Below are 27,338 nucleotides of genomic sequence, written 5' to 3'. Positions count from 1 at the left end.
GGTCAGCACAAAAACCTACAAACAACCACGCAAAGGGGGAAAAAATACCCTCCGCACCGACTAACGGTACGGAGGTGCTCCCTCTGCGTCTCAGAGCTTCCAGCAAGCAAGAAAAACCAATATAGCAAGCTGGACAGAAAAAATAGCAAACAAAAGTAACACAAGCAGAACTTAGCTTATGCAGGGCAGACAGGCCACAAGAACGATCCAGGAGAAAGCAAGACCAATACTGGAACATTGACTGGAGGCCAGGAACAAAGATCTAGGTGGAGTTAAATAGAGCAACACCTAACGACTTAACCTAGTCACCTGAGGAAGGAAACTCAGAAGCCGCAGCCCCACTCACATCCACCAGAGGAAGCTCATAGACAGAACCAGCCGAAGTACCACTCATGACCACAGGAGGGAGCTTGACCACAGAATTCACAACAGATAATAGAGAATGGCGTGGCGTGTTTGAATACTATTTTCAAGACCGCCGCCACTGCATGTCTCGCCACAACACATGTAGGGATTGCCTGTTTGTTAAGCAATCCCTACATGTGTTGATGCTGTTCAACAGCCGTGGGACATGCAGCCGCGGCAACTGGAACATAGTATTCAAGCATGCCAAAGATACTCTATTAACAAACGATAAGTATCACCTTATCCGTGCACACTCGCTCATCACTACTTATGATGCCTATGCTTATGTCCATGCATTTAGTGCTACCTAACATAGCATTGTTTTAGGATACTTTAGAGCATTCAAGTTAATAATCCTGAAACATGCTTGACTAGACTATATTCACATGTTGTGTTTTTGTGGCGTTTTTTTTTTTTGCAGGCAAAACCTGCTCTCTTGGCAGTATGAGGGAGAGCATATCTGGTTACGCGCTCTGGCCTCTTGCCACATATAACCAATGTCCCTTTTCTTGCATACCTTCTGCTTAACCCTCTGCACTGTCAGGGTCCCATCGGGGCTGCTGAAGTTCCGCTGCTGAGTCCAATTCAAACTTTAAACGTAGAACTTTACTTGGTTTCAATCGCAGCACGTCAACATCAGTTACAGCATCAACACAGAGTACGGCACTATTCACATCGTTTGCTTTCCCTATGCTTTTTCCTATGTCCTTCACTTCATATCTAGGACGTCCCGTCCCACACAATATCGCAGCATCCTCCCTGTCCGGCTTGACTACCTTTAGGAGTTCCCTTCTCTATTTTGCAACAGGCATGAGGGCATCAGCCCAAATAGTAAGCTGCCACATTTTTGAAGCGACCTGCATACTGTCCTGCTGCGACTCCTGAGGTATCTCATGCTCTGACTACTGCTGTCACTGCTTCTTTTCACTGCTGCACTTTAGGCCTTGTGGCCTTGGATGGCTGGGTCCCTCGCTTTAACGTTGCGGGGCCTAATTTGTTGACCCGGGCTCCAAAGCCCTCCGGGACTGCCTGGGCACTCTGGGCCTCTTGAGCTGTCTCAGCTCCCTGGCTCCACTGAACTCCAACCAGGAAATCCTCCTATCTTACCCCACAGTGGCCCCTCCTATGTTAACTAATTATTATCTATTCCTGACCTTCTATTAAAGGCCCCTTCACATTAAGCGACGCTGCAGCGATACCGACAACGATCCGGATCGCTGCAGCATCGCTGTTTGGTCGCTGGAGAGCTGTCACACAGACAGCTCTCCAGCGACCAACGATCCTGAGGTCCCCGGTAACCAGGGTAAACATCGGGTTACTAAGCGCAGGGCCAAACAAGTATTGAGTGCATTTACTGAACATACATTTCTGAAGGCCAATATTTCAGATTTTAAAATCAATTTTCAAAGCTGGTGTTATAAAGTATTATAATTAAGGCTAGGTTCACACTTGCGTTGTGCAGTCTGTTCAACAAATCCGTTAAATGGACTGCACTAACGCAAGTGCCAACTTTGGCACTGCGCTAGCGCAGATGGAGCATCTGCTAGCTCCATCTGTGCTAGCAGTGCGCTACTAGTGATGGACCCGGAAATGCTGCAGCCCGCCTCTCGGGTCCTTCACTCAATGATGGCACATCGCTAGCGCATGCCCATTGTGGGCGTGCGCTAGCGATGCGTTCGCCATTGCCAGTAATGGCGGCGTTAATGGACTATGTTACACCACGTTATGCCGCGGTGTAACGTAGTCCGTTAAACGGGTTCACACAACGCAGTGTGAACCCAGCCTTACTGAGATAATGACTTTTGGGTTTTCACTGACTGTAAGCCATAATCATCAACATTAACAGAAATAATAACTTGAAATAGATCACTCTGTTTGTAATGACTATGTAATATACAGTGGGGCAAAAAAGTAGTCAGTCAGCAATAGTGCAAGTTCCACCACTTAAAAAGATGAGAGGCGTCTGTAATTTACATCATAGGTAGACCTCAACTATGGGAGACAAACTGAGAAAAAAAAATCCAGAAAATCACTGTCTGTTTTTTTAACATTTTATTTGCATATTATGGTGGAAAATAAGTATTTGGTCAGAAACAAACAATCAAGATTTCTGGCTCTCACAGACCTGTAACTTCTTTAAGAGTCTCCTCTTTCCTCCACTCATTACCTGTAGTAATGTCACCTGTTTAAACTTGTTATCAGTATAAAAAGACACCTGTGCACACCCTCAAACAGTCTGACTCCAAACTCCACTATGGTGAAGACCAAAGAGCTGTCAAAGGACACCAGAAGCAAAATTGTAGCCCTGCACCAGGCTGGGAAGACTGAATCTACAATAGCCAACCAGGTTGGAGTGAAGAAATCAACAGTGGGAGCAATAATTAGAAAATGGAAGACATACAAGACCACTGATAATCTCCCTCGATCTGGGGCTCCACGCAAAATCCCACCCCGTGGGGTCAGAATGATCACAAGAACGGTGAGCACAAATCCCAGAACCACGCGGGGGGACCTAGTGAATGAACTGCAGAGAGCTGGGACCAATGTAACAAGGCCTACCATAAGTAACACACTATGCCACCATGGACTCAGATCCTGCAGTGCCAGACGTGTCCCACTGCTTAAGCCAGTACATGTCCAGGCCCGTCTGGTTTGCTAGAGAGCATTTGGATGATCCAGGAGTTTTGGGAGAATGTCCTATGGTCTGATGAAACCAAACTGGAACTGTTTGGTAGAAACACAACTTGTCGTGTTTGGAGGAAAAAGAATACTGAGTTGCATCCATCAAACACCATACCTACTGTAAAGCATGGTGGTGGAAACATCATGCTTTGGGGCTGTTTCTCTGCAAAGGGGCCAGGACGACCGATCCGGGTACATGATAGAATGAATGGGGCCATGTATCGTGAGATTTTGAGTGCAAACCTCCTTCCATCAGCAAGGGCATTGAAGATGAAACGTGGCTGGGTCTTTCAACATGACAATGATCCAAAGCACACCGCCAGGGCAACGAAGGAGTGGCTTCGTAAGAAGCATTTCAAGGTCCTGGAGTGGCCTAGCCAGTCTCCAGATCTCAACCCTATAGAAAACCTTTGGAGGGAGTTGAAAGTCCGTGTTGCCAAGCGAAAAGCCAAAAACATCACTGCTCTAGGGGAGATCTGCATGGAGGAATGGGCCAACATACCAACAACAGTGTGTGGCAACCTTGTGAAGACTTACAGAAAACGTTTGACCTCTGTCATTGCCAACAAAGGATATATTACAAAGTATTGAGATGAAATTTTGTTTCTGACCAAATACTTATTTTCCACCATAATATGCAAATAAAATGATTAAAAAAAACAGACAATGTGATTTTCTGGATTTTTTTTTTCTCAGTTTGTCTCCCATAGTTGAGGTCTACCTATGATGTAAATTACAGACGCCTCTCATCTTTTTAAGTGGTGGAACTTGCACTATTGCTGACTGACTAAATACTTTTTTGCCCCACTGTATGAGTTTCACTTTTTCTATTGAAGAACTGAAATAAATTAACTTTTTTACGATATTCTAATTTTGTGAGATGCACCTGTATATATAATGTTGAGTAATTTTATAGTCCATTCCATGTTATCTTCACTGACATAATAGTTGGTTTCTGTAACTGTCTTGCAATTCACTGGATGTTTGCTTTTTGTTTTGTTAAAAACTGTGTAATTTGTATCCTCTTAATATATTGCAATCATCATATTATATAGCACTGTGTATTTACAATTGCTTATTTTCCTTTCTATCCAGCTAATTCTTCACTTTTCTCTGTTCTGTGTAAAAGCGGAAAGTCTCTTGTCCCTGCATTTATCATTCCCTTCTTCAATACCTGACCCAGCTGCTCCGCTTCTCCCTCTGTCAGGGATTTTTGCAGTGATGACTCAGACTGGGAAAATTCACCTCCTGTTTCTACACAAAGCTTAGAATGATTCAGCTAGTCAGTTTTTAATCATGTGATGTCATAGACCTAATGGAAAAGAGAAGAATTAGCTGGGTAGAAAGGCAAAATGAGCAATTGCAAGCACACAGTGCTATACAATATGATGATTGCAATATTTTAAGTGGATACAAATTTTGGTGGGAGAGCCTCTTTAGTGTAGAAGTCACTTTGGAAAACTTTCCTTTATAGCCCTTTAAGAAAAACAGGGGCACCAGTCTTAATAAAGGGATTGCTGGAATATGATGCACTAAATTCATTAAGAGGTGCATGGCACTTAATTAGACTGGTACATATTCTCTGTGGCATGCACCTCTGTGCGCCTCAGCAAACACGCTATAGTTGGTGCTCAAGTTGTATTTCTAATATAAGAAATGCCGGAACTTTTAATGAATTTGACGTTTGGGCATAGCCAAGCCATGTCCTGCCCAGGCTCCTTCACATTTTGGCAGAGTTGATTCAAACTGAATGAAAACACTAAAAATCACAACATTTTGTGACTTTTCACAGTGTTTTACAACAATTTTCTGGCAAAAAAACCCCACTTTGACGAATTAGCCCCCATATTATGTAATTTATATTGTTTTGTTAATTAGCTTTATATTATTGTTACTAATAAAAAATAAGTGTTCATAATAATAGCTTCTTATTTGTAAATTATTTAAAGTGAATTTGTCACCACATTTGATGTTTCTAAAACTATTAATATGGCCATACAGGTTATAGAATGCTGAGAACAGTCCTACCTGTGTGTTTCATATCAGCTGTGTTGCTGCTGAAAAATCATCTTTCATCACTTTATGTAAGTGACCTCTTCCAGGCTCTGGGGCGGATGGTGTCTGGAGATAACTCTGCCCCCAGATCTTGTTTTACATGAAGGGGGAGTTACCAGTGTGAGACAAGTAACCAAAACAGAACAGGAGAATGAACTTTGTCTTCTTGCAAACACATTTTTGCTTCTCTCTTAGCTCTGTTGTATTGCGACATATTGCAACCCTGTCTTCTGGGAACTGAAAGCTGGAGCTGAGGGGAACCTGCAGATGTGTCAGTTATCAGGAGAGCAGAGAGCGGCTATTTCACATCACACTGGTAACACCGGTAACATTACACATCACACTGGGAACACTGGCAACCATTACACATCAAACTGGGAACACTGGCAACCATTACACATCAAACTGGAAACACTGGTAACCATTACACATCACACTGGTAATAGTGGTAACCATGTCACTTCACACTGGGAACACTGGCAACTATTACACATAAAACTGGAAACACTGGTAACCATTACACATCACACTTGTAGCACTGGTAACTATTACACATCACACTGGTAACACTGGTAATCATTATTCATCACACTGGTAACCATTACACATCACACTGGTAACCATTACACATCACACTGGTAACACTGATAACCATTACACATCACACTGGTAGCACTGGTAACCATTACACATCACACTGGTAACACTGGTAACCATTACACATCACACTGGTAACACTGATAACCATTACACATCACACTGGTAACCATTACACATCACACTGGTAACACTGATAACCATTACACATCACACTGGTAGCACTGGTAACCATTACACCTCACACTGGTAACACTGGTAATCATTACACATCACACTGGTAACACTGATAACCATTACACATCACACTGGTAACACTGGTAATCATTACGCATCACACTGGTAGCACTGGTAACCATTACACATCACACTGGTAACCATTACACATCACACTCGTAACCATTACACATCACACTGGTAACACTGGTAATCATTACACATCACACTGGTAGCACTGGTAATCATTACACATCACACTGGTAAACACTGGTAATCATTACACATCACACTGGTAACACTGAGAACCATTACACATCACACTGGTAACACTGATAACCATTACACATCACACTGGTAACACTGATAACCATTACACATCACACTGGTAACACTGGTAACCATTACACATCACACTGGTAACACTGATAACCATTACACATCACACTGGTAGCACTGGTAACCATTACACATCACACTGGTAACACTGATAACCATTACACATCACATTGGTAACACTGATAACCATTACACATCACACTGGTAACTCCCCCTTCAGGTAAAACAAGCTCCGGAGGCAGAGTTATCTCCAGACATCATCCTCCCCAGAGCCTGGAAGGGGTCATTTATATAAAGTGATAAAAGATTTCGCAGCAACAACACAGCTAATATGCGACACACGGGGAGAACTTTTATTAGCATTCTATCACCTGTATGGCCATATTAATAGTTTAGATAGGTCAAATGTGGTGATAGATTCCCTATAATCTCACTATACCTATAAAGTGTATAAATTCTAAAACTAAGCTAAAATTTAACTGACTTCAAATAACTTTTTCAGAGTGGAAAATCTTCAGTAAAGGCAAAAGAACAATCACAAAAAGAAGACAAAGTAAAGGAGATTCCTGGAAAAGAAGCTGTTTCAAATAAAAAACTGGAGGATACAAAAGACACCAAAATAAAGGCAAATAGAGATACAGAGAAACCAAAGGATGAACGAGTCAGCAAAATGAGGGAAAGATTCCGGCAAGAGAAAAACAGTAGTGTGGTTGATAAGGAGAAATTAGAAAAAACTGCATCTAAAAAGCTAGATGGAGAAAAAGGTCCAAAACAAATAGGGAAGGATAAATTCGAAAAAATAGCTGTTGATGATAAAGTAGAGAAGATTGCAGAAAAAAAAGAAGCTGCAGGTGTACAAACTGAAAACAAACTGGAGAATAAAAAAAGTTCAGACAAAACCCTTGAGAAAAAAGAGAAACTAGAGAGTACCCAAGGTAACAAAGACCTAACAAAGGAAAAACAAGTGAGTGAACAAGAAAATAAAAATTTGCAAAGCCCGGAGCTACAGCGAAATGAAAATGGATCTAAAAATGCAGCAGAGGAGAACAAAGATGATGAATCATCAAGTATTTTTGATGAACTTCTAGAAAAAGTGAAAAATAACGAAGCCGAGCTAACAGAGCTCAACCTGAACAATTCAGACTGTATTACCATTGAAACACTGATGAGTTTTACAGAAGCCTTAGAGTTCAACACTGTGGTTAAGATCTTTTCCTTGGCCAACACACGAGCTGATGACCATATTGCATTGGCTATTGCTGCCATGTTGAAGTCCAATAAGATTATTATTAGTATCAATCTGGACTCCAACCACATCACTGGAAAGGGCATATTAGCCATATTCAGAGCTCTTCAACACAATGACACGCTTACTGAACTTCGCTTCCATAATCAGCGTCACATATGTGGTGGGAAAACGGAGATGGAAATAGCGAAGATATTAAAAGAAAACACCACTCTCTTAAAACTTGGATACCACTTTGAACTTGCAGGGCCCCGCATGACTGTTACTAACTTGCTAAGTCGCAACATGGACAAACAAAGGCAACGGAGGATGGCAGAACAGAAAGCATTAAAAGAAGCAGAAAACAAGAAGAAATGTTTAGAAGTTCCCAAAGTAATTCCTCCTCCAAAAGAGCCCAGCAAATCTTTGGTAAAGCCAGTCACCAACAATCTCCAAAAGGGCACTTCCAAAAAATTAGGACCACCTGCCCCTCCACCACCTCCTCCACCAATGGCTCCTCTGGCTCCACCACTGTTTACAGAGAACATTCGAAACTCATTGTCCCCTGCTTCACAGAGGAGAATAGTAGACAAGACTGGGCCTGCTGAGAAGAACTCAAGAGATCAGCTTCTTGAATCAATTAGGTCCAGTAATATTAAGCAGCTTAAAAAGGTACGTTACATGACATAAAGCTTTGAAAATAAGACATTCAGTAAAAACTGCTACCTATTTTGGATGCATTTCAGTCTTGATGTCTTCACAATCTTTTTGTTAATTAACTAAATGGAATGGAAGACAGTGTGTAAAGTGATTGACGAGCATGTTGGTCTTTCTGTTTAGGGCAGAGAAAAGAGTGTTCAGTGTAGGAGAGTCATGTAGTACTGCTAGGCACGCCGGGAACTTCCAGCTCGGGTGCCAGGCGGCAATTTTCAACAGAATCAGGAATTTACATAATCTAATCTATTCTAATCTATTTTTTATTTATTATATTATTATTATTATTATTATTCATTTTTATAGCGCCATTTATTCCATGGCGCTTTACATGTGAATGGGGCAAATATAGACAAATATAGATACATTATATTTACAATGCTTAACATTTTTTAATTACGGAATGAATAAAAAATGGTGTTTATTCTGGTGGTGGGTACTATTTAATGAGGTATGTAGCAAGACAAGATATTACATTAATTAAAACCTGCTAGCTTTTTTTTATAGCTTTCAATACTAAGGTCTTCCCATTCATTCTGTAAATCTACTTACAGATCAGGTATTTGCGAATACCTGATCACAATACTAATGCCCTGTCCCAGTGGGATGCACTCAGGGCCAGACTGGCCATCTGGCAATTCTGGCAAATGCCAGAAGGGCCTCTCTGGTTGTGGGCTGCCTTGTCTGCTACATTGTTAACAGAATCGGTGTTCTCAAGATACCCATACTGTTAAGAGTTGTGATGGAGCGCAAAGTTGCTGACTCCGCCACTTACCCCAACAGGCCACGGGTATCATTAGAAATATTGGTCTTGTAGTAAATCTTCCTTTCCTCCATCCAGGGTAATATTAATAATATATCCCATCTGGTTCATGGGGATGGGGACAACATGGGCCAGTGTGATTTCAAATGCCAGAACTGAATTTTAGTCCCAGTCTGTACCTGGATGCACTTATAGAGTGCTGGGCAGCCTGCCTAATCTGATAATAATAGTTTTTCTTCTTTACTTCTTGTGATGAATGTCAGAAGTGGATGGCGCTTCACTCACTTCTCTGCAACTTTTCTCACACAAACACTAAGACAGGATGTCATCATGGGGCAGCGCTGCAGTTACTTGCAACGGTTTCTGTCACTTCTATAACCTGATGACATCCTATTTTGGGGGAGTGATGGAGACGTGACTGCAGCTTCTGTCCCTGCCACCCACATCGGTGGCCCCTGTCACAGTCCCTGCCTCTGACACTGCCACCTCTTACAGTGAAATGAATAGTCATCAGGGGGTCTTTGATAGAAGCAGAGTTAGTGACCACCCCACAGTTTTTGCTGCTCTGAAATGAATCGTCATCAAGGGGTGACACTACTGTCACTCACATTGCTTTATCACCGCACCCTAATAACAATACATTTCAGGGATAGAGTTGCGATGGTAACAGAAGCAAGGACTGTGTTAGTGATAACAGAAGTGTGGTGGCGGCCACTGAAAATGTGGGCGGCGGGGACAGAAGCTGCGGTCACTTCTCAATCACCCCCTCTGAAACAGGATGTCATCAGTGGACGATGAGGACGGAAGCTGTAATAAGTAACTGCAGTGCCACCCCCTGATGATGTCCAGTTTTAGTGGAGAGGTGACAAAAGCTGCAGAGAAGTGACTACAGGTCCATCCTCCTGTAATCTCTCTTTTGATAATCCCCTCAATAAAATGCAAAAATAATTAAAAAAGTAAAAAAACAGATATAGAGAGAATAGTATGGAATATTACAATAAAAATAATTACAAAAGTGGTTAGGGCATAAAGATAGATGTTTGTAAAGGGCATTATAGGTACTGGACAACCATTTTAACCCCTTTACGAACTATGACATATTGGTATGTCATAGGTTTCAATCTCTGACAGCGGCATTTAACGTGATGGCTCTGGAAGCGCGTCATTAGCTTTGCCCACCGTTGCCCATGTCACATGAGCGCGAGTTGCCGATGGGTTGACATGACAACCTGGGATCTGCCGGAGACCCCTGTGGTTGTCATTGCCAGACTGCTATGAGCGCCGCCCCAGATCACGAAATATGGAGATGCTATTTTTTAATTTATTTTTTCACAAACTTTGGGTTTCTTTTTCACCACATAAATAAAAAAGAACCTATAAGTGTTTGGTATCTCCAAACTCATAATGACCGGGAGAATCATAATGTCAGTTATAGCATTTAGTGAACATGGTAAAACAAGAAAAAACAATTGTGAAATTGCACTTATTGTGCAATTTCACCGTACATTGATTTTTTTTTTCCAGTACACTATATGGTAAAACCAATTATGTTGATTAAAACTACAACTCGTCCCACAAAAAAAAAAAGCTCTCACATGGCCATTTTGATGGAAAAATAAAAAAGTTATGGCTCTGGGAAGAAGGGGAGTAAAAAACAAAAACTCAAAAACTGAAAAACCCAAGGTGAGGAAAGGGGTTAAAGAGTAATGAATGTTGTATCTTTGAAAAATGTAAATGAAAAGCTCAATATACGGCCGGGGTCACACTAGCGATGAGTACGGACGAGTGCTTTGCGAGAAAACATCACATAGCACTCGGACCACTGTTAATCTATGGGGCAGCTCCCATCACCGTTTTTTTTCTCGGGCGTATTCAGCGTGCAAATGAAATCGCAGCATGCTGCGATTTTACATGTATATCGGCCGAGTATCGCCAATGCAAGTCTATGGATGCGAGAAAAAAATTGGACACCACACGGACCATCCGTGTGACTTGCGAGAAATACGCACACATTTTCCTCATTTCAGCCCATTGAACCATTAAATTCAATGAGGAAAATCATTGAGAAATGTAAAGCCATACGCATGTCATACGGATACATAGATGCGAGAAAATGGCATCATCGCATTGCAAACGCATTACGCACAGATGACCATATGGAGAACACTCCTGCGACACTTGGCCGAGAAAATCGGACCAATTTTTCATACGATAAGTGTGACTCCGGCCTAAGAAGAACTAACAATGTGATAATATTTTTTGTTTCCATTGTCATTGCAAATTTTGGTGGTGCTTTCTATATGACTACATGTTAAAAGAAATCCTGACACTTGCCGTTGGTGCACTGTACTTTATCACTTTTCTCTACTAGGATAAGAGCAGTAAAGCTGATTATACACATCAGACAGAACAAACCAACAGCTATCTCTTCTCAGTATCCCTCATATACATGCATGATTGACCGAGCGTCAGTGCACTATAGAGGGAAAGAGAAGAAAGCACCTGCCAAGAAGTAGCTCATCTCCCATGAGAAAGCACAAATTGAGGCATTGCAGCCAACCACTGCAGCCAAAGGTGTACATAAAACACATTTGAAATCATGGAGCCCCATAGGAAAAGTCTTAATTAGGCTCCTTCCCCTCCCCCCCAAAAAAATAAATCAATTGAAGGAATAGGTGGGCTCTCGCCACAGTCACAGAAGGGCATATCTCCCAATTTTTAAAGACATATAGAGGGGCATGTAGCGTGTTAAGTACACAGAAATACTGAAGCCCCTTAATGTTCTCATACACTACAATACCTCTTCCATGGCCCCCTGTTATGTTTGCTAATGACAGGTGTTATGAAGGCAATCCAGAAACACAGTGTGCTTAGCGATCAGAGCGCACACAGTGATCTGACAAATACCCAAAAATACAAGAACGAGCTCTGAGACGTGGAAACTCTGTAGACTGCACACCTGATCCTATCCTAAACACAACTAAAAGCGGCTGTGGATTGCGCCTAACAACTACCTAGGCAACTCGGCACAGCCTAAGAAACTAGCTAGCCTGAAGATAGAAAAATAGGCCTGACTTGCCCCCAGAGAAATTCCCCAAAGGAAAAGGCAGCCCCCCACATATAATGACTGTGAGTAAGATGAAAAGACAAAACGTAGGGATGAAATAGATTCAGCAAAGTGGGGCCCGATATTCTAGGACAGAGCGAGGACAGTAAAGCGAACTTTGCAGTCTACAAAAAACCCTAAAGCAAAACCACGCAAAGGAGGCAAAAAAAAACCCACCGTGCCGAACTAACGGCACGGCGGTACACCCTTTGCGTCTCAGAGCTTCCAGCAAAACAAAAGACAAGCTGGACAGAAAAAAAGCAACAAAAAAGCAAAAAGCACTTAGCTATACAGAGCAGCAGGTCACAGGAACAATCAGGAGAAGCTCAGATCCAACACTGAAACATTGACAAGGAGCAAGGATAGCAGCATCAGGCGGAGTTAAGTAATGAAGCAGTTAACGAGCTCACCAGAACACCTGAGGGAGGAAGCTCAGAAGCTGCAGTACCACTTGTGACCACAGGAGTGAATTCAGCCACAGAATTCACAACAGCCCCCATAGACTATGATGCCAAAAAAATACGCCTCAACACACAAGAGGATACCCCTCCAGTTCCCGAGGACAATTTGATTGCCCCCATAAAACCGCTCTACACGTACAGTACAACGAATCCCAGAGTGCTCCCAACAAAGTATAATTCCCACAAACTGCCCCCAACACAGTATAATACCTCACTCACAGCCCCCAACACCGTATGATGTTCAACACTGTATGATGTTCCCCTACACACAGTATGATGGCCTCCAAACACAGTAAGATGTCACCACAGACCTTCCTTGAAGTATCATAAGTGTGAAGAGAAATATGCGGCAGCACTCACAAAACTTCGTGTGGTCCAGTCCTTTATTTAAGACATAAAAAATACAGCTTCACGGCCCGAGGGAGTGCAGATGGGAGGGAGGTGAGCAGGGAACGACGACGGCCGTTTCGCGCTGATCCAAGCGCTTCTACGGGTCCGCTTGGATCAGCGCGAAACGGCCGTCGACGTTCCCTGCTCACCTCCCTCCCATCTGCACTCCCTCGGGCCGTGAAGCTGTATTTTTTATGTCTTAAATAAAGGACTGGACCACACGAAGTTTGGTGAGTGCTGCCACATATTTCTCTTCACACTTATAACACGTGTATCTGTTTTCCATGTGAGCACCTCCATTGCTGAAGTCAGATTTTTTCCACCCACCGCGATTGATTTACTCCAAGGAGTGAGGCTGTGCAGCACCATATTTTTCTTTGTTTGAATAATCCCTTCCTTGAAGTATGTTGGCCCTCGCACAATGACGCCTCAGTGTTTACCACATATAGTATGATTTCCCCCTACAGGCACTCCACTCTGTATGACCCCACAGACTCCCATACAGTATGAGACCATCACACAATGTGATGGCTCTCACAACCCCATACCAAATGATGACCTCATGGCTTCCCGATACAGTATGATGGACCGCACAGGCCCTTCCACAGTTTCAAGTCCTTACAGCCCCCCACTCATTATGAGTTTTGGCAACAGTGACCCTTACCACAGTATGATGCCGCCAGTTTCCTTGCACACATTACAAGTTCCCCCACAAGTACTGACTGACCAAATGAAAAAATATTTACCTAGCCCCAATCCCCAATGTGCTGCACTGGTCTATACAGTGTGTGGACTGAGGCTCTGCAAAGCAGGCACAATTTTGGCTTTCATCACACTTGCTGTGCTCAGGTTTTAGGCAAAGTGGAGCCCTGGGCAAAAGTTTTAAATGGGGCCCCGAATGCTAACATATTGCACATCACACATAAGCATTTCGGTTGTATTTACATGCGCTGATCTCAGGCCGCTAAATGAGTGTGATCAACAATATTGAAGTCATTCGACACTTGTTTCCCAGCCTCTTTACACCGGCTGAGGAACAATGAAGGAGAGAGAATGATCACTAATAGATCAATCTGTCCCCATGCAGTATCAAGTTATCAGCAGCATATCTTCAGTTTTCTCTGTGCTGCTGAAAACAATGATTTTTGTTCCGGCATGACCAATCCAATCACTTGATGAATAGGCAGCATTTTGCTTGTCTGGTATAATGCACCCCATAGTCTTCCACATAATATAATACACACCCCATAGCGCTCCACCTAGTATAATGTGCACTACAGTCCTCCATATAGTATAGTACACACTCCAAGGTCCTCCATATAGTATAATACACTCCCCATAGTCCTCCATATAATATAATACACTTCCCATAGTCCTCCTTATAGTATAGTACAATCCCCATAGTTCTCTATATAATATAATACATTCCCCAAAGTCCTCCATATAGTGTAATGCACCCCATAGCCCTCCCGATAGTATAATGTATCCCATAGTCCTCCATATATTACAATAGACTCCTCAGTCCTTCAAATAGTATAATACACTCCTCATAGTTCTTCATATAGTATTCTGCATTCCCCATGGTCCTCCATACAGTATAATAAACACCTCATAGTCCTCCATATAGTATAATGCACCTCCCGTAGTCCTCCATATAGTACAATGCATTCCCCATAGTGTAATGCACCCCATAGTTCTTCATATAGTGTAATGCATTCCCCATATTCCTTAATACAGTATAATGCAGGTCCCATGTAGTACACATGGTATAATGCACTGCCCATAGTCCTCGATAGAGTATGATGCAGCCATACCAGGGTATAATGCAGCCACCGCATAGAATATAATGCAGCCCCCCTCATAGAATATAATGTGCCCCGCCCCCTCATGGAATGTAGTTCCCCTTATAGAATACTAGCTGAAGAGCCCGGCGTTACCCAGACATAGTAACTGTGGTTAGTTGTAACAAATTATAATTATAATGATTATATTGCACATTAAAACATTTCACATCATATATTCAACACTACAGATTTGCAGCACCAATTAACTAAATGATTACCCAAATATTGATAGTATTTTATTTTCAACTCATTCAAGCTTTTTGGTAAACAACATTTTTGGTTTTTCCTTCCGATGCAAAGATAAACAGATTTCCCACATCATCCCGTCAGCCAGAGCCACCAGACTACTATCCCAATCATCCCATCAGCCAGAGCCACCGAACTACTACCCATAATATCCCACATGATCCCGTCAGAGCCAACATCGTCAGGTTGGCGCTGTTACACCGATTAAAATGATACCCGGGTGGGAGAAATCCGTCTTGGGTTTCTTTTTTTAATCTGTGTTTGAAGTTTTAAGTTAATGAGGATGCTTCATGCCAGACAAAGAGAAGTTCCTGATTCTGGGCTCCCCCTGCAGTTTGTGTCTGAGGGTGGTCTGTGTCGGCACGGTAATAAATTGTGTTATTTCCAACTTTACAGAAGGACGATAACACCATAGAAATTCCATATAATAGGCCTCAGTTACCACAACTGTTTGCCAGGAAAACTGCTTCTCATAGCAAACAATTACAGCTCAGCTTCTTTTAAACAGCTCTGGTGAAATGAAAGATGCTTAGTGATTGGTTGGGGCTATGTGGAGTGGGCATGGCTGATACACACACACATACACTCATTTTTCTATATAGATAATGTAGCCCCCTTATAGTATAATGCAGCCCTCCCATAGAATATAATGCAGCCCCCATATAGTATAATGCAGCCCCCTCTTATAGTATAATGTAGGCCCAGGCGAGGCGTCTATCATACTTTACATGTTGGGGGTGTCCATGGTAGGGCTCATCTGGGGCCTGTCCTTGTGAGGACAGGAGTCATTGCTGGGGCACAACAGGGGTTTAGGGAAAAGGTCCCCATCTCTTCTACCTTACCCTACTACCGTGGACCCTCCCTGGGACCCTGTATTACCTGTGTGGGTGCCCTTCATCCATAATTGGTGAGATCAAACCAGTTTTTTATTAGAGCACAGTTTTCGGCAAGAGCACTTTATTTTGATATGTGTTTTGTTTTGTTTGTCCATTTTTAATCTAATCAGTAAAAGTTATGTTTTATTACTATTGGGTTGTACTCTTCTAGCTGCTATATACTATTTACCCTAAGAGTTGTGCAACAGCTTGGTGAATCTGAGTTGCAGCTGATTGCCCAACTCACATACCCCATAGTACATAGTGGTCTGCCGCTATTAGCAGTACACCACTGGCTACAGCCAATCATAAGCCATTGATTAGCTGCAGCCTTCACATTTCTGTCAGATGGAATGGTTACTGTTTCACAGAAGTGTGAAGGCCGCAACTGATTAGCGGCTGCTCGTTGGCAGCAGTGGTACTTGGCATATGAATGTCACTTGAACACTGGGAGACAGGGCCCTAATATTGCTGGAACAGCTCTGGTCCTAGAGGTGAGTATGTGTTTTTTTATTTTATCAGGGACAATTAGCATTTAGGGAGCAATTGTCCATCAGAGAATTTCCCCTTTACTTCCCCAGTCCTTATCTCTCCCAACATCATTATGCAGATCACTGTGTTCCATGAGTTTCTCCAGACTTAATTAATTGCCCCATTTGCACGCTTATTTTTAGTTAGTGAAACTGAAATTAATGATGAATTTCCTTTTAAAATCTTAGACCAATGTTGTTTGCAACAGATTATTGACTTTTTTTTTTTTTTTTTAGGTGGAAGTGCCCAAATGGCTGAAGTAAAAAAAAAGGCTCATGCTTGAACAACAAGCAGATTCGTCTTATGCTTCTACATCCACGTCTGTCATTGCAGCAATAATTTCACTTGCCTAAGGGTCCAACTGCAATCCTCCATAGCCAACATTCCAAATGAAAGCATTCAATGTGACTGATTGGCTGTTTACATGTCCCCTAGATCAACCTTTGCAGTGACAAGACACAATTTTACCTACTGGGAATTTGATAATAGAACTAATAACTTACTGGGATCAATAAGGGATTAGTGAGGAATGGGAATTTTTCAAGAACTCTTCCTGTATGTATGATTATTGCATATAACTGAAGCCCGTTTTGAAGGTCTCTTTTGTAATTAACTTGTCCCTGTTGTCTTAACCTGGACTTTGCCATTCTTTTATATACTGTAACACCCACAGTAAATGGTGAATCACAATTTGTTGTACAAAAAAAACCCCTATTTTCCCTGCCACTAAGTGCATGAAGCACTTTCCTCTGTTCCCCTCTCCATTGTGAGCTGGTTAACAGATACATGGCGCGAAAGCTGTGTGAGAACATATAGATAGGTACTGAGTATCACTCTTATTTAAGATGCTTTATTCGCACAGATCTATTTTTTTGACTGACTGTAAATCTATTGTGAAACAGATTGTTTAAAGCTTAATAAACGTTAGCTATGCATGAGAACTTCGTTTGCCCTGCAAGTTTCCCTATGATGTGTTTTTCTGGCTCTGCAAATCTCTCCGACTGGCCAAAGATACTTTATGCTTCAATTTTCCATATATGGAAATCGGTCCAACTCGTTACTTGTTCTCAGGGTAAGGGAGGGCGGAAGAAGGAACGGCGGAGACAAAGCGAAGGCCATCTACATAACAAGTCGTAACTACAGAAGAAGAACATTGACTGTACACTACAAGACTCTTCTTTCTGCTCACTTTTTAGAATGGCTCTGAAAGATGAGAGATGAAGCAAGCAGAGTTTAATTATTCATGATAGCAGTGATCTGTACCTTAAAAAAGATCATATTACGCCTGAGTAATTTAATACCTGTTAGTTATACCGTACATAGTTTGTGGCTCTCATGTTCAGCTCGTCAGCATAGTCAGAATTTTATGTTTGTATAGACTTACCAAAGATCAAAGCATGCTTCATCTTCATGGCATAAATTATGCACCCTGTCCTTTATTTGCAAAACTAAATTGAACTTGAAATACAGGGCAAGATGCAGGAGATTTTAAAGGGACCCTGTCGCAGGAAAAAAAGCTATTAACCTGCAGATACGGAGGTAATCTGCAGCTTTATAGGGTTCTGTACATGTCGTGCACCGGCACTTAGACCCACACTGCCGGGAGGAAATTAACTTTATTCCGCCCTGTAACGTTTGGGTGTCAGTTACGGGGGGTGGCGTCATCTGTGTATAGAGAGCGGCGGCTGTAACTGCGACCCCTGACTGGCAGCCAGCTCTAATGATGAGCTGCTGTTGGTCAGTGACGGGGGTCGCAGTTACAGCCATCACTCTGTATATACACAGAACGGTGACTGAACCCGCGCCGACACCACTCCCTGTGATTGACACCCAAACGTTACAGGGAGGAATAAAGTTAATTTTCTCCCTGCAGTGGGGATCTAAGTGCCGATACAGGGCAGGTTCAGAATGCTATTAATTCCTTTTTGTAAATTTTAAAATGTACAGTGCCTTGCGAAAGTATTCGGGTCCCTGGAACTTTTCAACCTTCTCCCACGTATCATGCTTCAAACATAAAGATACCAAATGTAAATTTTTGGTGGAGAATCAACAACAAGTGGAACACAATTGTGAAGTTGAACGAAATTTATTGGTTATTTTAAATTTTTGTGGAAACTCAAAAACTGAAAAGTTGGGCGTGCAATATTATTCGGCCCCTTTAACGTAATATTTTGTTGCGCCACCTTTTGCTGCGATTACAGCTGCAAGTCGCTTGGGGTATGTCTCTATCAGTTTTGTACATCGAGAGACTGAAATTCTTTCCCATTCTTCCTTGGCAAACAGCTCCAGCTCAGTGAGGTTTGATGGAGGTCTTTTGCGAACAGCAGTTTTCAGCTCTTTCCACAGATTCTCGATTGGATTGAGGTCTGGACTTTGACTTGGCCATTCTAACACCTGGATACGTTTATTTGTGAACCATTCCATTGTAGATTTTGCTTTATATTTGGGATCATTGTCTTGTTGGAAGACAAATCTCCGTCCCAGTCTCAGGTCTTTTGGAGACTCCAACAGGTTTTCTTCAAGAATGGTCCTGTATTTGGCTCCATCCATCTTCTCATCAATTTTAACCATCTTCCCTGTCCCTGCTGAAGAAAAGCAGGCCCAAACCATGATACTGCCACCACCATGTTTGACAGTGGGGATGGTGTGTTCAGGGTGATGAGCTGTGTTGCCTTTACGCCAAACATATCGTTTGTGTCAAGCTGCTGCAGTGCAGTATAACGCAGCCTCCACCAGAGGGAGCTTGAGAGAGAAGTGAGACTACATACACAGAGAAGCATCACAGGCGCCACCAAGTGGCGAGAGAGTGGTCAGACAAGCCGGGTCAAAATACAATCGGAAGTTGAAGTACAAGGGATAAGCAGTAAACGTGGTCAGAACAAGCCAAAACATTCAGCAGCGGTCAAAAACGGATACGACAGAGTCAGAAAACAGAAGCGAGTCCGAAATACGAGCCAAGTCAGGTACCAGAGAATCAAACAGCCAATCAGAGAAACGTTAGCAAAGGGCAGACAGAGGGAGTTAACAGACACGGGACAAGTCAAGGTTCACAGCAGGACAAATCAAGAGCTACCAGAGTCAGGTAGGCAGAACTATAGCTGACACAGCCATCAAGATAAGATTCAGGGGAGCTAAATAGCAAACCTGAACCCAGAATGAGGCAGAGCAAAGTTAACCCTTCACATGATCCGCCCGGAAAAAGGGCAGACAGGAATAAACCCTGGAACGGATCATGACAGTTTGGCATTGTTGCCAAAAAGTTCGATTTTGGTTTCATCTGACCAGAGCACCTTCTTCCACGTGTTTGGCGTGTCTCCCAGGTAGCTTGTTGCAAACTTAAATGACACTTTTTATGGATATCTTTAAGAAATGGCTTTCTTCTTGCCACTCTTCCATAAAGGCCAGATTTGTGCAGTGTATGACTGATTGTTGTCCTATGGACAGACTGTCCCACCTCAGCTATAGATCTCTGCAGTTCATCCAGAGTGATCATTGGCCTCTTGGCTGCATCTCTGATCAGTCTTCTCCTTGTTTGAGACGAAAGTTTAGCGGAACGGCCGGGTCTTGGTAGATTTGCAGTGGTATGATACTCCTTCCATTTCAATAAGATTGCTTGCGCAGTGCTCTTTGGGATGTTTACAATTTTGGAAATCATTTTGTATCCAAATCCGGCTTTAAACTTCTCCACAACAGTATCACGGACCTGCCTGTTGTGTCCCTTGGTCTTCATGATGTTCTCTGTACTTCAAACAGAACCCTGAGACTATCACAGAGCAGTTGCATTTATACGGAGACTTGATTATCATCATTAGGCATTTAGGACAACATTGGATCATTCAGAGATCCACAATGAACTTCTGGAGTGAGTTTGCTGCACTGAAAGTAAAGGGGCTGAATAATATTGCACGCCCCACTTTTCAGTTTTTGAATTTCCACAAAAATTTAAAATAACCAATAAATTTCGTTCAACTTCAAAATTGTGTTCCACTTGTTGATTCTTTACCAAAAATTTACATTTGGTATCTTTATGTTTCGCAAGGCACTGTAAAAGATGAAAATATATATATATATTTTGCCTAAAATACAAAGGAAATGTGTCATCTTTAACTTTAGGCCTTTTAGAGATCATTTCATCTTCAACTTGCTTAAAGGGAACCTGTCAGCAGGATTGTGCTGATTAAAATGGTATCTTGGTTCATGAAATCCGTCTTGTGGTTGTTGTGTAATCTTTATTTTCAGTTTTGAGTTAATGATACATTCGTACACCAGGGAGGCATGTAGGAAAGGGGGGGGAGGGGGGGGGCTTCATGTGGCGATCTGCTTACATATTCAACTGTATGACTTATCACAGGTCACTGGTCCCCCTAGTTTACATAATGAATATTATATATAGTAGAAGAAAAATCACCTGTAGCATGATCGCATGTGTAATGTGTATTAAATTAATTTATTTGATGATATGTCATTTCATTAAAAAAAAAGCCTCCAAGATGGTGCCGCCGGCGCCTGCGCCGATGAAGAAAAAAAAATGACAGTGCCGCTCTGCACAGAAACAGGACCCCCTTTTGTTCCACCCAATGGAATATCCATAAAACTAAATTATATTACAGCAGTAATAATGTCCTCTGATTGGCCCCTACAGTAATTATGTCCCCCACTTGCCACCATAAATCAACAATGTATGTTCCTCATCCTGACCCCATACCATAATGATATCACCCTTTTATTTAATAATAATAATCCAAGATCCTGTGCCCCTTTTTTTAATGTCCACATTTTAGGCCCCTATGTTGCCCCATCCTGGACCCCAATATCCACTTTAAAGGGAACCTGTCACCCCCCCCTGGCATTTTTAGCTAAAAGAGCCACCTTGTCCAGCACTAATGCTGCATTCTGTGAAGGTGGCTCTTTTATTTGGAGTCCCTTCCAACGCGGCAATATTCGTTTTTTTTAATTTGCCCGCCATACCTGTAGTCTGTCTTTTCCCCCCCGAACATCAGTCGGCCCCTCCGTGCGCCGCCTCCTCTCCCTTCATTAACATCCCTGGCGCCTGCGCTGTAAGTTCCCATCATGTGATGTGAGTCAAAGGGCAGCGCAAATTACACATGCCCGAAAATGGAACTTACAGCGCACACACCAGGGACGTTAATGAAGGCACAGGAGGCGGCGCACGGAGGGGCCGAATGATGGCTGGGAGGCGTTTGTGTCCGGGGGGAAAAGACATGCCCCCCGGACAGACTACAGGTATGGCGGGCTAATTAAAAAAACAAATATTTTGCTGGAAGGGACCCCAAATAAAAGAGCCTCCTTGACAGAATGCAGCATTAGAGCTGCACAAGGTCGCTCTTTTAGTTAAAAACAGCGGGAAGAGGGGGGGGGAATTGACAGGTTCCTTTTAATATGGTCCCCATCCTGGGCTCCTTTATTCAATGACCCTAATCTAGGCCCTATGTTCACTTTAATAATGTCCTCATCCTGGGCCCCTATGTCAGCACCTTGGTCCACTACCCTGCCCAATCTCAGAGGGGAAAAAAAAATTTTTTCTCTTAGCTTCCTGCTCTCCCCGGCGTCCTCTTGCAACTCCATATTAAGCGTGGTCGTTAAAATGCCTGCCGATTGCAGCTGTAACAGAGAACTCTGCTCTGTGACAGGCCGCGCACTGACGTCACATAGCAGTAACGTTGAAAGGCCGCCGGCAAAATAAAGGCTGCAGGCGTCATTGTCCAGCCTCGGATAGGCAGGTGGCCACATAACATCACTTATGTGACGTCAGTGCGCGGCCTGTCACAGAGCAGAGCACCTTGTCACAGCTGCAGCTGGCGTTCATCTTGATGTGTTTCTTGAGGGCCGACTACAGCTTTTCATGGGTCCCGGGCAAAACAATTCATGACGCACAGATACGGCAGAGAAATATAGGTATAGTACAATGTCAAAGATTTCACTTCTTATATTACATGAGGGATATCTATTGCAAATTCTACAATAGCTCAGAAACCGGCGAATCCTCACAGTGCACAGCACTGACTGCAGACTTATCATTTCAGACTGGACAGTACTGTATAGTCCTCCATACAGTTTTATGGGCACCACACAGACCTCCATACAGTATATGGACACCACATAGTCCTTCATACAGAATTACGGGCACTACATAGTCCTACATACAGTATTGTGGGCCCCATTTAGTCCTCCATACAACATTATACACCCAATATAGTTCTCCATACAGTATTATGGGCTCAATATAGAGGGGTGAACCTAGCCTCTCTGCTGCCTGAGGCGAACGGAAAAATGGCGCACCCCCACACAGTCCCTGCTGGAGGGGGGGCAGGAAGGAGGGGGGCCGGCACTTGACCCCGGAGTTTTATAAAAAACAAAACAAAAATGTAGCAGCGCAAATCCAGTTACCGTATATACTCGAGTATAAGCCGACCCCCCTAATTTTGCCACAAAAAACTGGGAAAACTTAATGACTCGAGTATAAGCCTAGGGTGGAAAATGCAGCAGCTACCGGTAAATTTCAAAAGTAAAAATAGATACCAATAAAAGTAAAATTGATTGAGACATCAGTAGGTTAAGTGTTTTTGAATATCCATATTGAATCAGGAGCCCCATATAATGCTCCATAAAGTTTGATGGACCCCATTAGATGCTCCATATTAAAATATGCCCAATATAATCCTGCATAAAGGGTAATAAGGGCCCCATAAGATGCCCAATAGAGATATTTGCCCTATATAGTGCTGCACAAGCGTTATGGCCCCATAAGATGGTCCGTACAGCCACATGCCCCATATAGTGCTGCACAAGCGTTATGGCCCCATAAGATGCTCCATAGAGATATTTGCCCCATATAGTGCTGCACAAGCGTTATGGCCCCATAAGATGCTCCATACAGTCACTGCCCCTTATAGTGCTGCACAAACGTTATGGCCCCATAAGATGCTCCGCACAGCCACTTGCCCCTTATAATGCTGCACAAGTGTTATGGCCCCATAAGATGCTCCATACAGTCACTTGCCCCATATAGTGCTGCACAAGTGTTATGGCCCCATAAGATGATCCGTACAGTCACTTGCCCCATTATAGTGCTGCACAAGCGTTATGGCCCCATAAGATGCTCCGTATAGTCACTTGCCCCATATAGTGCTGCACAAGTATTATGGCTCCATAAGATGCTCCATACAGACACTGCCCCTGATAGTGCTGCACAAGTGTTATGGCCCCATAAGATGCTCCGTATAGTCACTTGCCCCTTATAGTGCTGCACAAGTGTTATGGCCCCATAAGATGGTCCGTACAGCCACATGCCCCATATAGTGCTGCACAAGCGTTATGGCCCCATAAGATGCTCCATACAGCCACTTGCCCCTTACAGTGCTGCACAAACGTTATGGCCCCATAAGATGCTCCGCACAGCCACTTGCCCCATATAGTGCTGCACAAGCGTTATGGCTCCATAAGATGCTCCATACAGACATTGCCCCTGATAGTGCTGCACAAGTGTTATGGCCCCATAAGATGCTCCGTATAGTCACTTGCCCCATATAGTGCTGCACAAGTATTATGGCTCCATAAGATGCTCCATACAGACACTGCCCCTGATAGTGCTGCACAAGTGTTATGGCCCCATAAGATGCTCCGTATAGTCACTTGCCCCTTATAGTGCTGCACAAGTGTTATGGCCCCATAAGATGCTCCGTACAGACACTGCCCCTTATAGTGCTGCACAAACGTTATGGCCCCATAAGATGCTCCATACAGCCACTTGCCCCTTATAGTGCTGCACAAACGTTATGGCCCCATAAGATGCTCCGCACAGCCACTTGCCCCATATAGTGCTGCACAAGCGTTATGGCCCCATAAGATGCTCCATACAGACACTTGTCCCATATAATGCTGCACAAGTGTTATGGCCCCATAAGATGCTCCATATAGTCACTTGCCCCTTATAGTGCTGCACAAACGTTATGGTCCCATAAGATGCTCCGTACAGCCACTTGCCCCTTATAGTGCTGCACAAATGTTATGGCCCTATAAGATGCTCCGCACAGCCACTTGCCCCATATAGTGCTGCACAAGCGTTATGGCCCCATAAGATGCTCCGTACAGTCACTTGTCCCATATAATGCTGCACAAGTGTTATGGCCCCATAAGATGCTCCGCACAGCCACTTGCCCCATATAGTGCTGCACAAGCGTTATGGCCCCATAAGATGCTCCATACAGACACTTGTCCCATATAATGCTGCACAAGTGTTATGGCCCCATAAGATGCTCCGCACAGCCACTTGCCCCATATAGTGCTGCACAAGCGTTATGGCCCCATAAGATGATCCATACAGTCACTTGCCCCATATAGTGCTGCACAAACGTTATGGCCCCATAAGATGCTCCGTATAGTCACTTGCCCCTTATAGTGCTGCACAAACGTTATGGCCCCATAAGATGCTCCGTATAGTCACTTGCCCCTTATAGTGCTGCACAAACGTTATGGCCCCATAAGATGCTCCGTATAGTCACTTGCCCCTTATAGTGCTGCACAAACGTTATGGCCCCATAAGATGCTCCGCACAGTCACTTGCCCCATATAGTGCTGCACAAGCGTTATGGCCCCATAAGATGCTCCATACAGTCACTTGCCCCTTATAGTGCTGCACAAGTGTTATGGCCCCAAAAGATGCTCCGTACAGTCACTTGCCCCATATAGTGCTGCACAAGCGTTATGGCCCCATAAGATGCTCCGTACAGACACTTGCCCCTTATAGTGCTGCACAAGCGTTATGGCCCCATAAGATGCTCCGTACAGACACTGCCCCTTATAGTGCTGCACAAACGTTATGGCCCCATAAGATGATCCGTACAGTCACTTGCCCCATTATAGTGCTGCACAAGCATTATGGCCCCATAAGATGATCCGTACAGTCACTTGCCCCATATAGTGCTGCACAAGTGTTATGGCCCCATAAGATGATCCGTACAGTAACTTGCCCCTTATAATGCTGCACAAGTGTTATGGCCCCATAAAATGCTCCGTACAGACACTGCCCCTTATAGTGCTGCACAAGTGTTATGGCCCCATAAGATGCTCCGTACAGTCACTTGCCCCATATAGTGCTGCACAAGCGTTATGGCCCCATAAGATGCTCCGTACAGACACTGCCCCTTATAGTGCTGCACAAGCGTTATGGCCCCATAAGATGCTCCGTACAGACACTGCCCCTTATAGTGCTGCACAAACGTTATGGCCCCATAAGATGCTCCGTATAGTCACTTGCCCCTTATAGTGCTGCACAAACGTTATGGCCCCATAAGATGCTCCATACAGACACTGCCCCTGATACTGCTGCACAAGCGTTATGGCCCCATAAGATGCTCCGTACAGACACTGCCCCTTATAGTGCTGCACAAACGTTATGGCCCCATAAGATGCTCCGTACAGTCACTTGCCCCATTATAGTGCTGCACAAGCGTTATGGCCCCATAAGATGATCCGTACAGTCACTTGCCCCATATAGTGCTGCACAAGTGTTATGGCCCCATAAGATGATCCGTACAGTAACTTGCCCCTTATAATGCTGCACAAGTGTTATGGCCCCATAAGATGCTCCGTACAGACACTGCCCATTATAGTGCTGCACAAGTGTTATGGCCCCATAAGATGCTCCGTACAGTCACTTGCCCCATATAGTGCTGCACAAACGTTATGGCCCCATAAGATGCTCCGTACAGACACTGCCCCTTATAGTGCTGCACAAGCGTTATGGCCCCATAAGATGCTCCGTACAGACACTGCCCCTTATAGTGCTGCACAAACGTTATGGCCCCATAAAATGCTCCGTATAGTCACTTGCCCCTTATAGTGCTGCACAAACGTTATGGCCCCATAAGATGCTCCGTACAGTCACTTGCCCCATTATAGTGCTGCACAAGCGTTATGGCCCCATAAGATGATCCGTACAGTCACTTGCCCCATTATAGTGCTGCACAAGTGTTTTGGCCCCATAAGATGCTCCGCACAGTCACTTGCCCCTTATAATGCTGCACAAGTGTTATGGCCCCATAAGATGCTCCGTACAGACACTGCCCCTTATAGTGCTGCACAAGTGTTATGGCCCCATAAGATGCTCCGTACAGTCACTTGCCCCATATAGTGCTGCACAAGCGTTATGGCCCCATAAGATGCTCCGTACAGACACTTGCCCCTTATAGTGCTGCACAAGCGTTATGGCCCCATAAGATGCTCCGTACAGACACTGCCCCTTATAGTGCTGCACAAACGTTATGGCCCCATAAGATGCTCCGTATAGTCACTTGCCCCTTATAGTGCTGCACAAACGTTATGGCCCCATAAGATGCTCCGTACAGTCACTTGCCCCATTATAGTGCTGCACAAGCGTTATGGCCCCATATGATGATCCGTACAGTCACTTGCCCCATTATAGTGCTGCACAAGCGTTATGGCCCCATAAGATGATCCGTACAGTCACTTGCCCCATATAGTGCTGCACAAGTGTTATGGCCCCATAAGATGATCCGTACAGTCACTTGCCCCTTATAATGTTGCACAAGTGTTATGGCCCCATAAGATGCTCCGTACAGACACTGCCCCTTATAGTGCTGCACAAGTGTTATGGCCCCATAAGATGCTCCGTACAGTCACTTGCCCCTTATAATGCTGCACAAGTGTTATGGCCCCATAAGATGCTCCGTACAGACACTGCCCCTTATAGTGCTGCACAAGTGTTATGGCCCCATAAGATGCTCCGTACAGTCACTTGCCCCATATAGTGCTGCACAAGCGTTATGGCCCCATAAGATGCTCCGTACAGACACTTGCCCCTTATAGTGCTGCACAAGCGTTATGGCCCCATAAGATGCTCCGTACAG

The 27,338-nt window shown here is 43.7% G+C and overlaps 1 protein-coding gene across 1 annotated transcript in view; it reads left to right on the top strand.

Annotated features, from left to right (window-relative positions):
* LMOD1 (leiomodin 1) overlaps window positions 1–17,390 on the top strand; it is a 42,612-nt gene extending 25,222 nt beyond the window's left edge. Inside the window, exons 2-3 of the mRNA XM_069756421.1 lie at window positions 6,797–8,191; window positions 16,686–17,390. Coding sequence (XP_069612522.1) covers window positions 6,797–8,191; window positions 16,686–16,712 — 1,422 coding nt within the window. The 3' untranslated portion in view covers window positions 16,713–17,390. The remainder of the gene's footprint in view (window positions 1–6,796; window positions 8,192–16,685) is intronic.
* Window positions 17,391–27,338: the final 9,948 nt, after the last annotated feature.

This window comes from Ranitomeya imitator, chromosome 3 (assembly GCF_032444005.1).
Source record: "Ranitomeya imitator isolate aRanImi1 chromosome 3, aRanImi1.pri, whole genome shotgun sequence".
NCBI classification, from domain to species: domain Eukaryota; kingdom Metazoa; phylum Chordata; class Amphibia; order Anura; family Dendrobatidae; genus Ranitomeya; species Ranitomeya imitator.
Note: the sequence above shows the minus strand (reverse complement) of the source record. Positions and strands in the feature narration are given on the sequence as shown.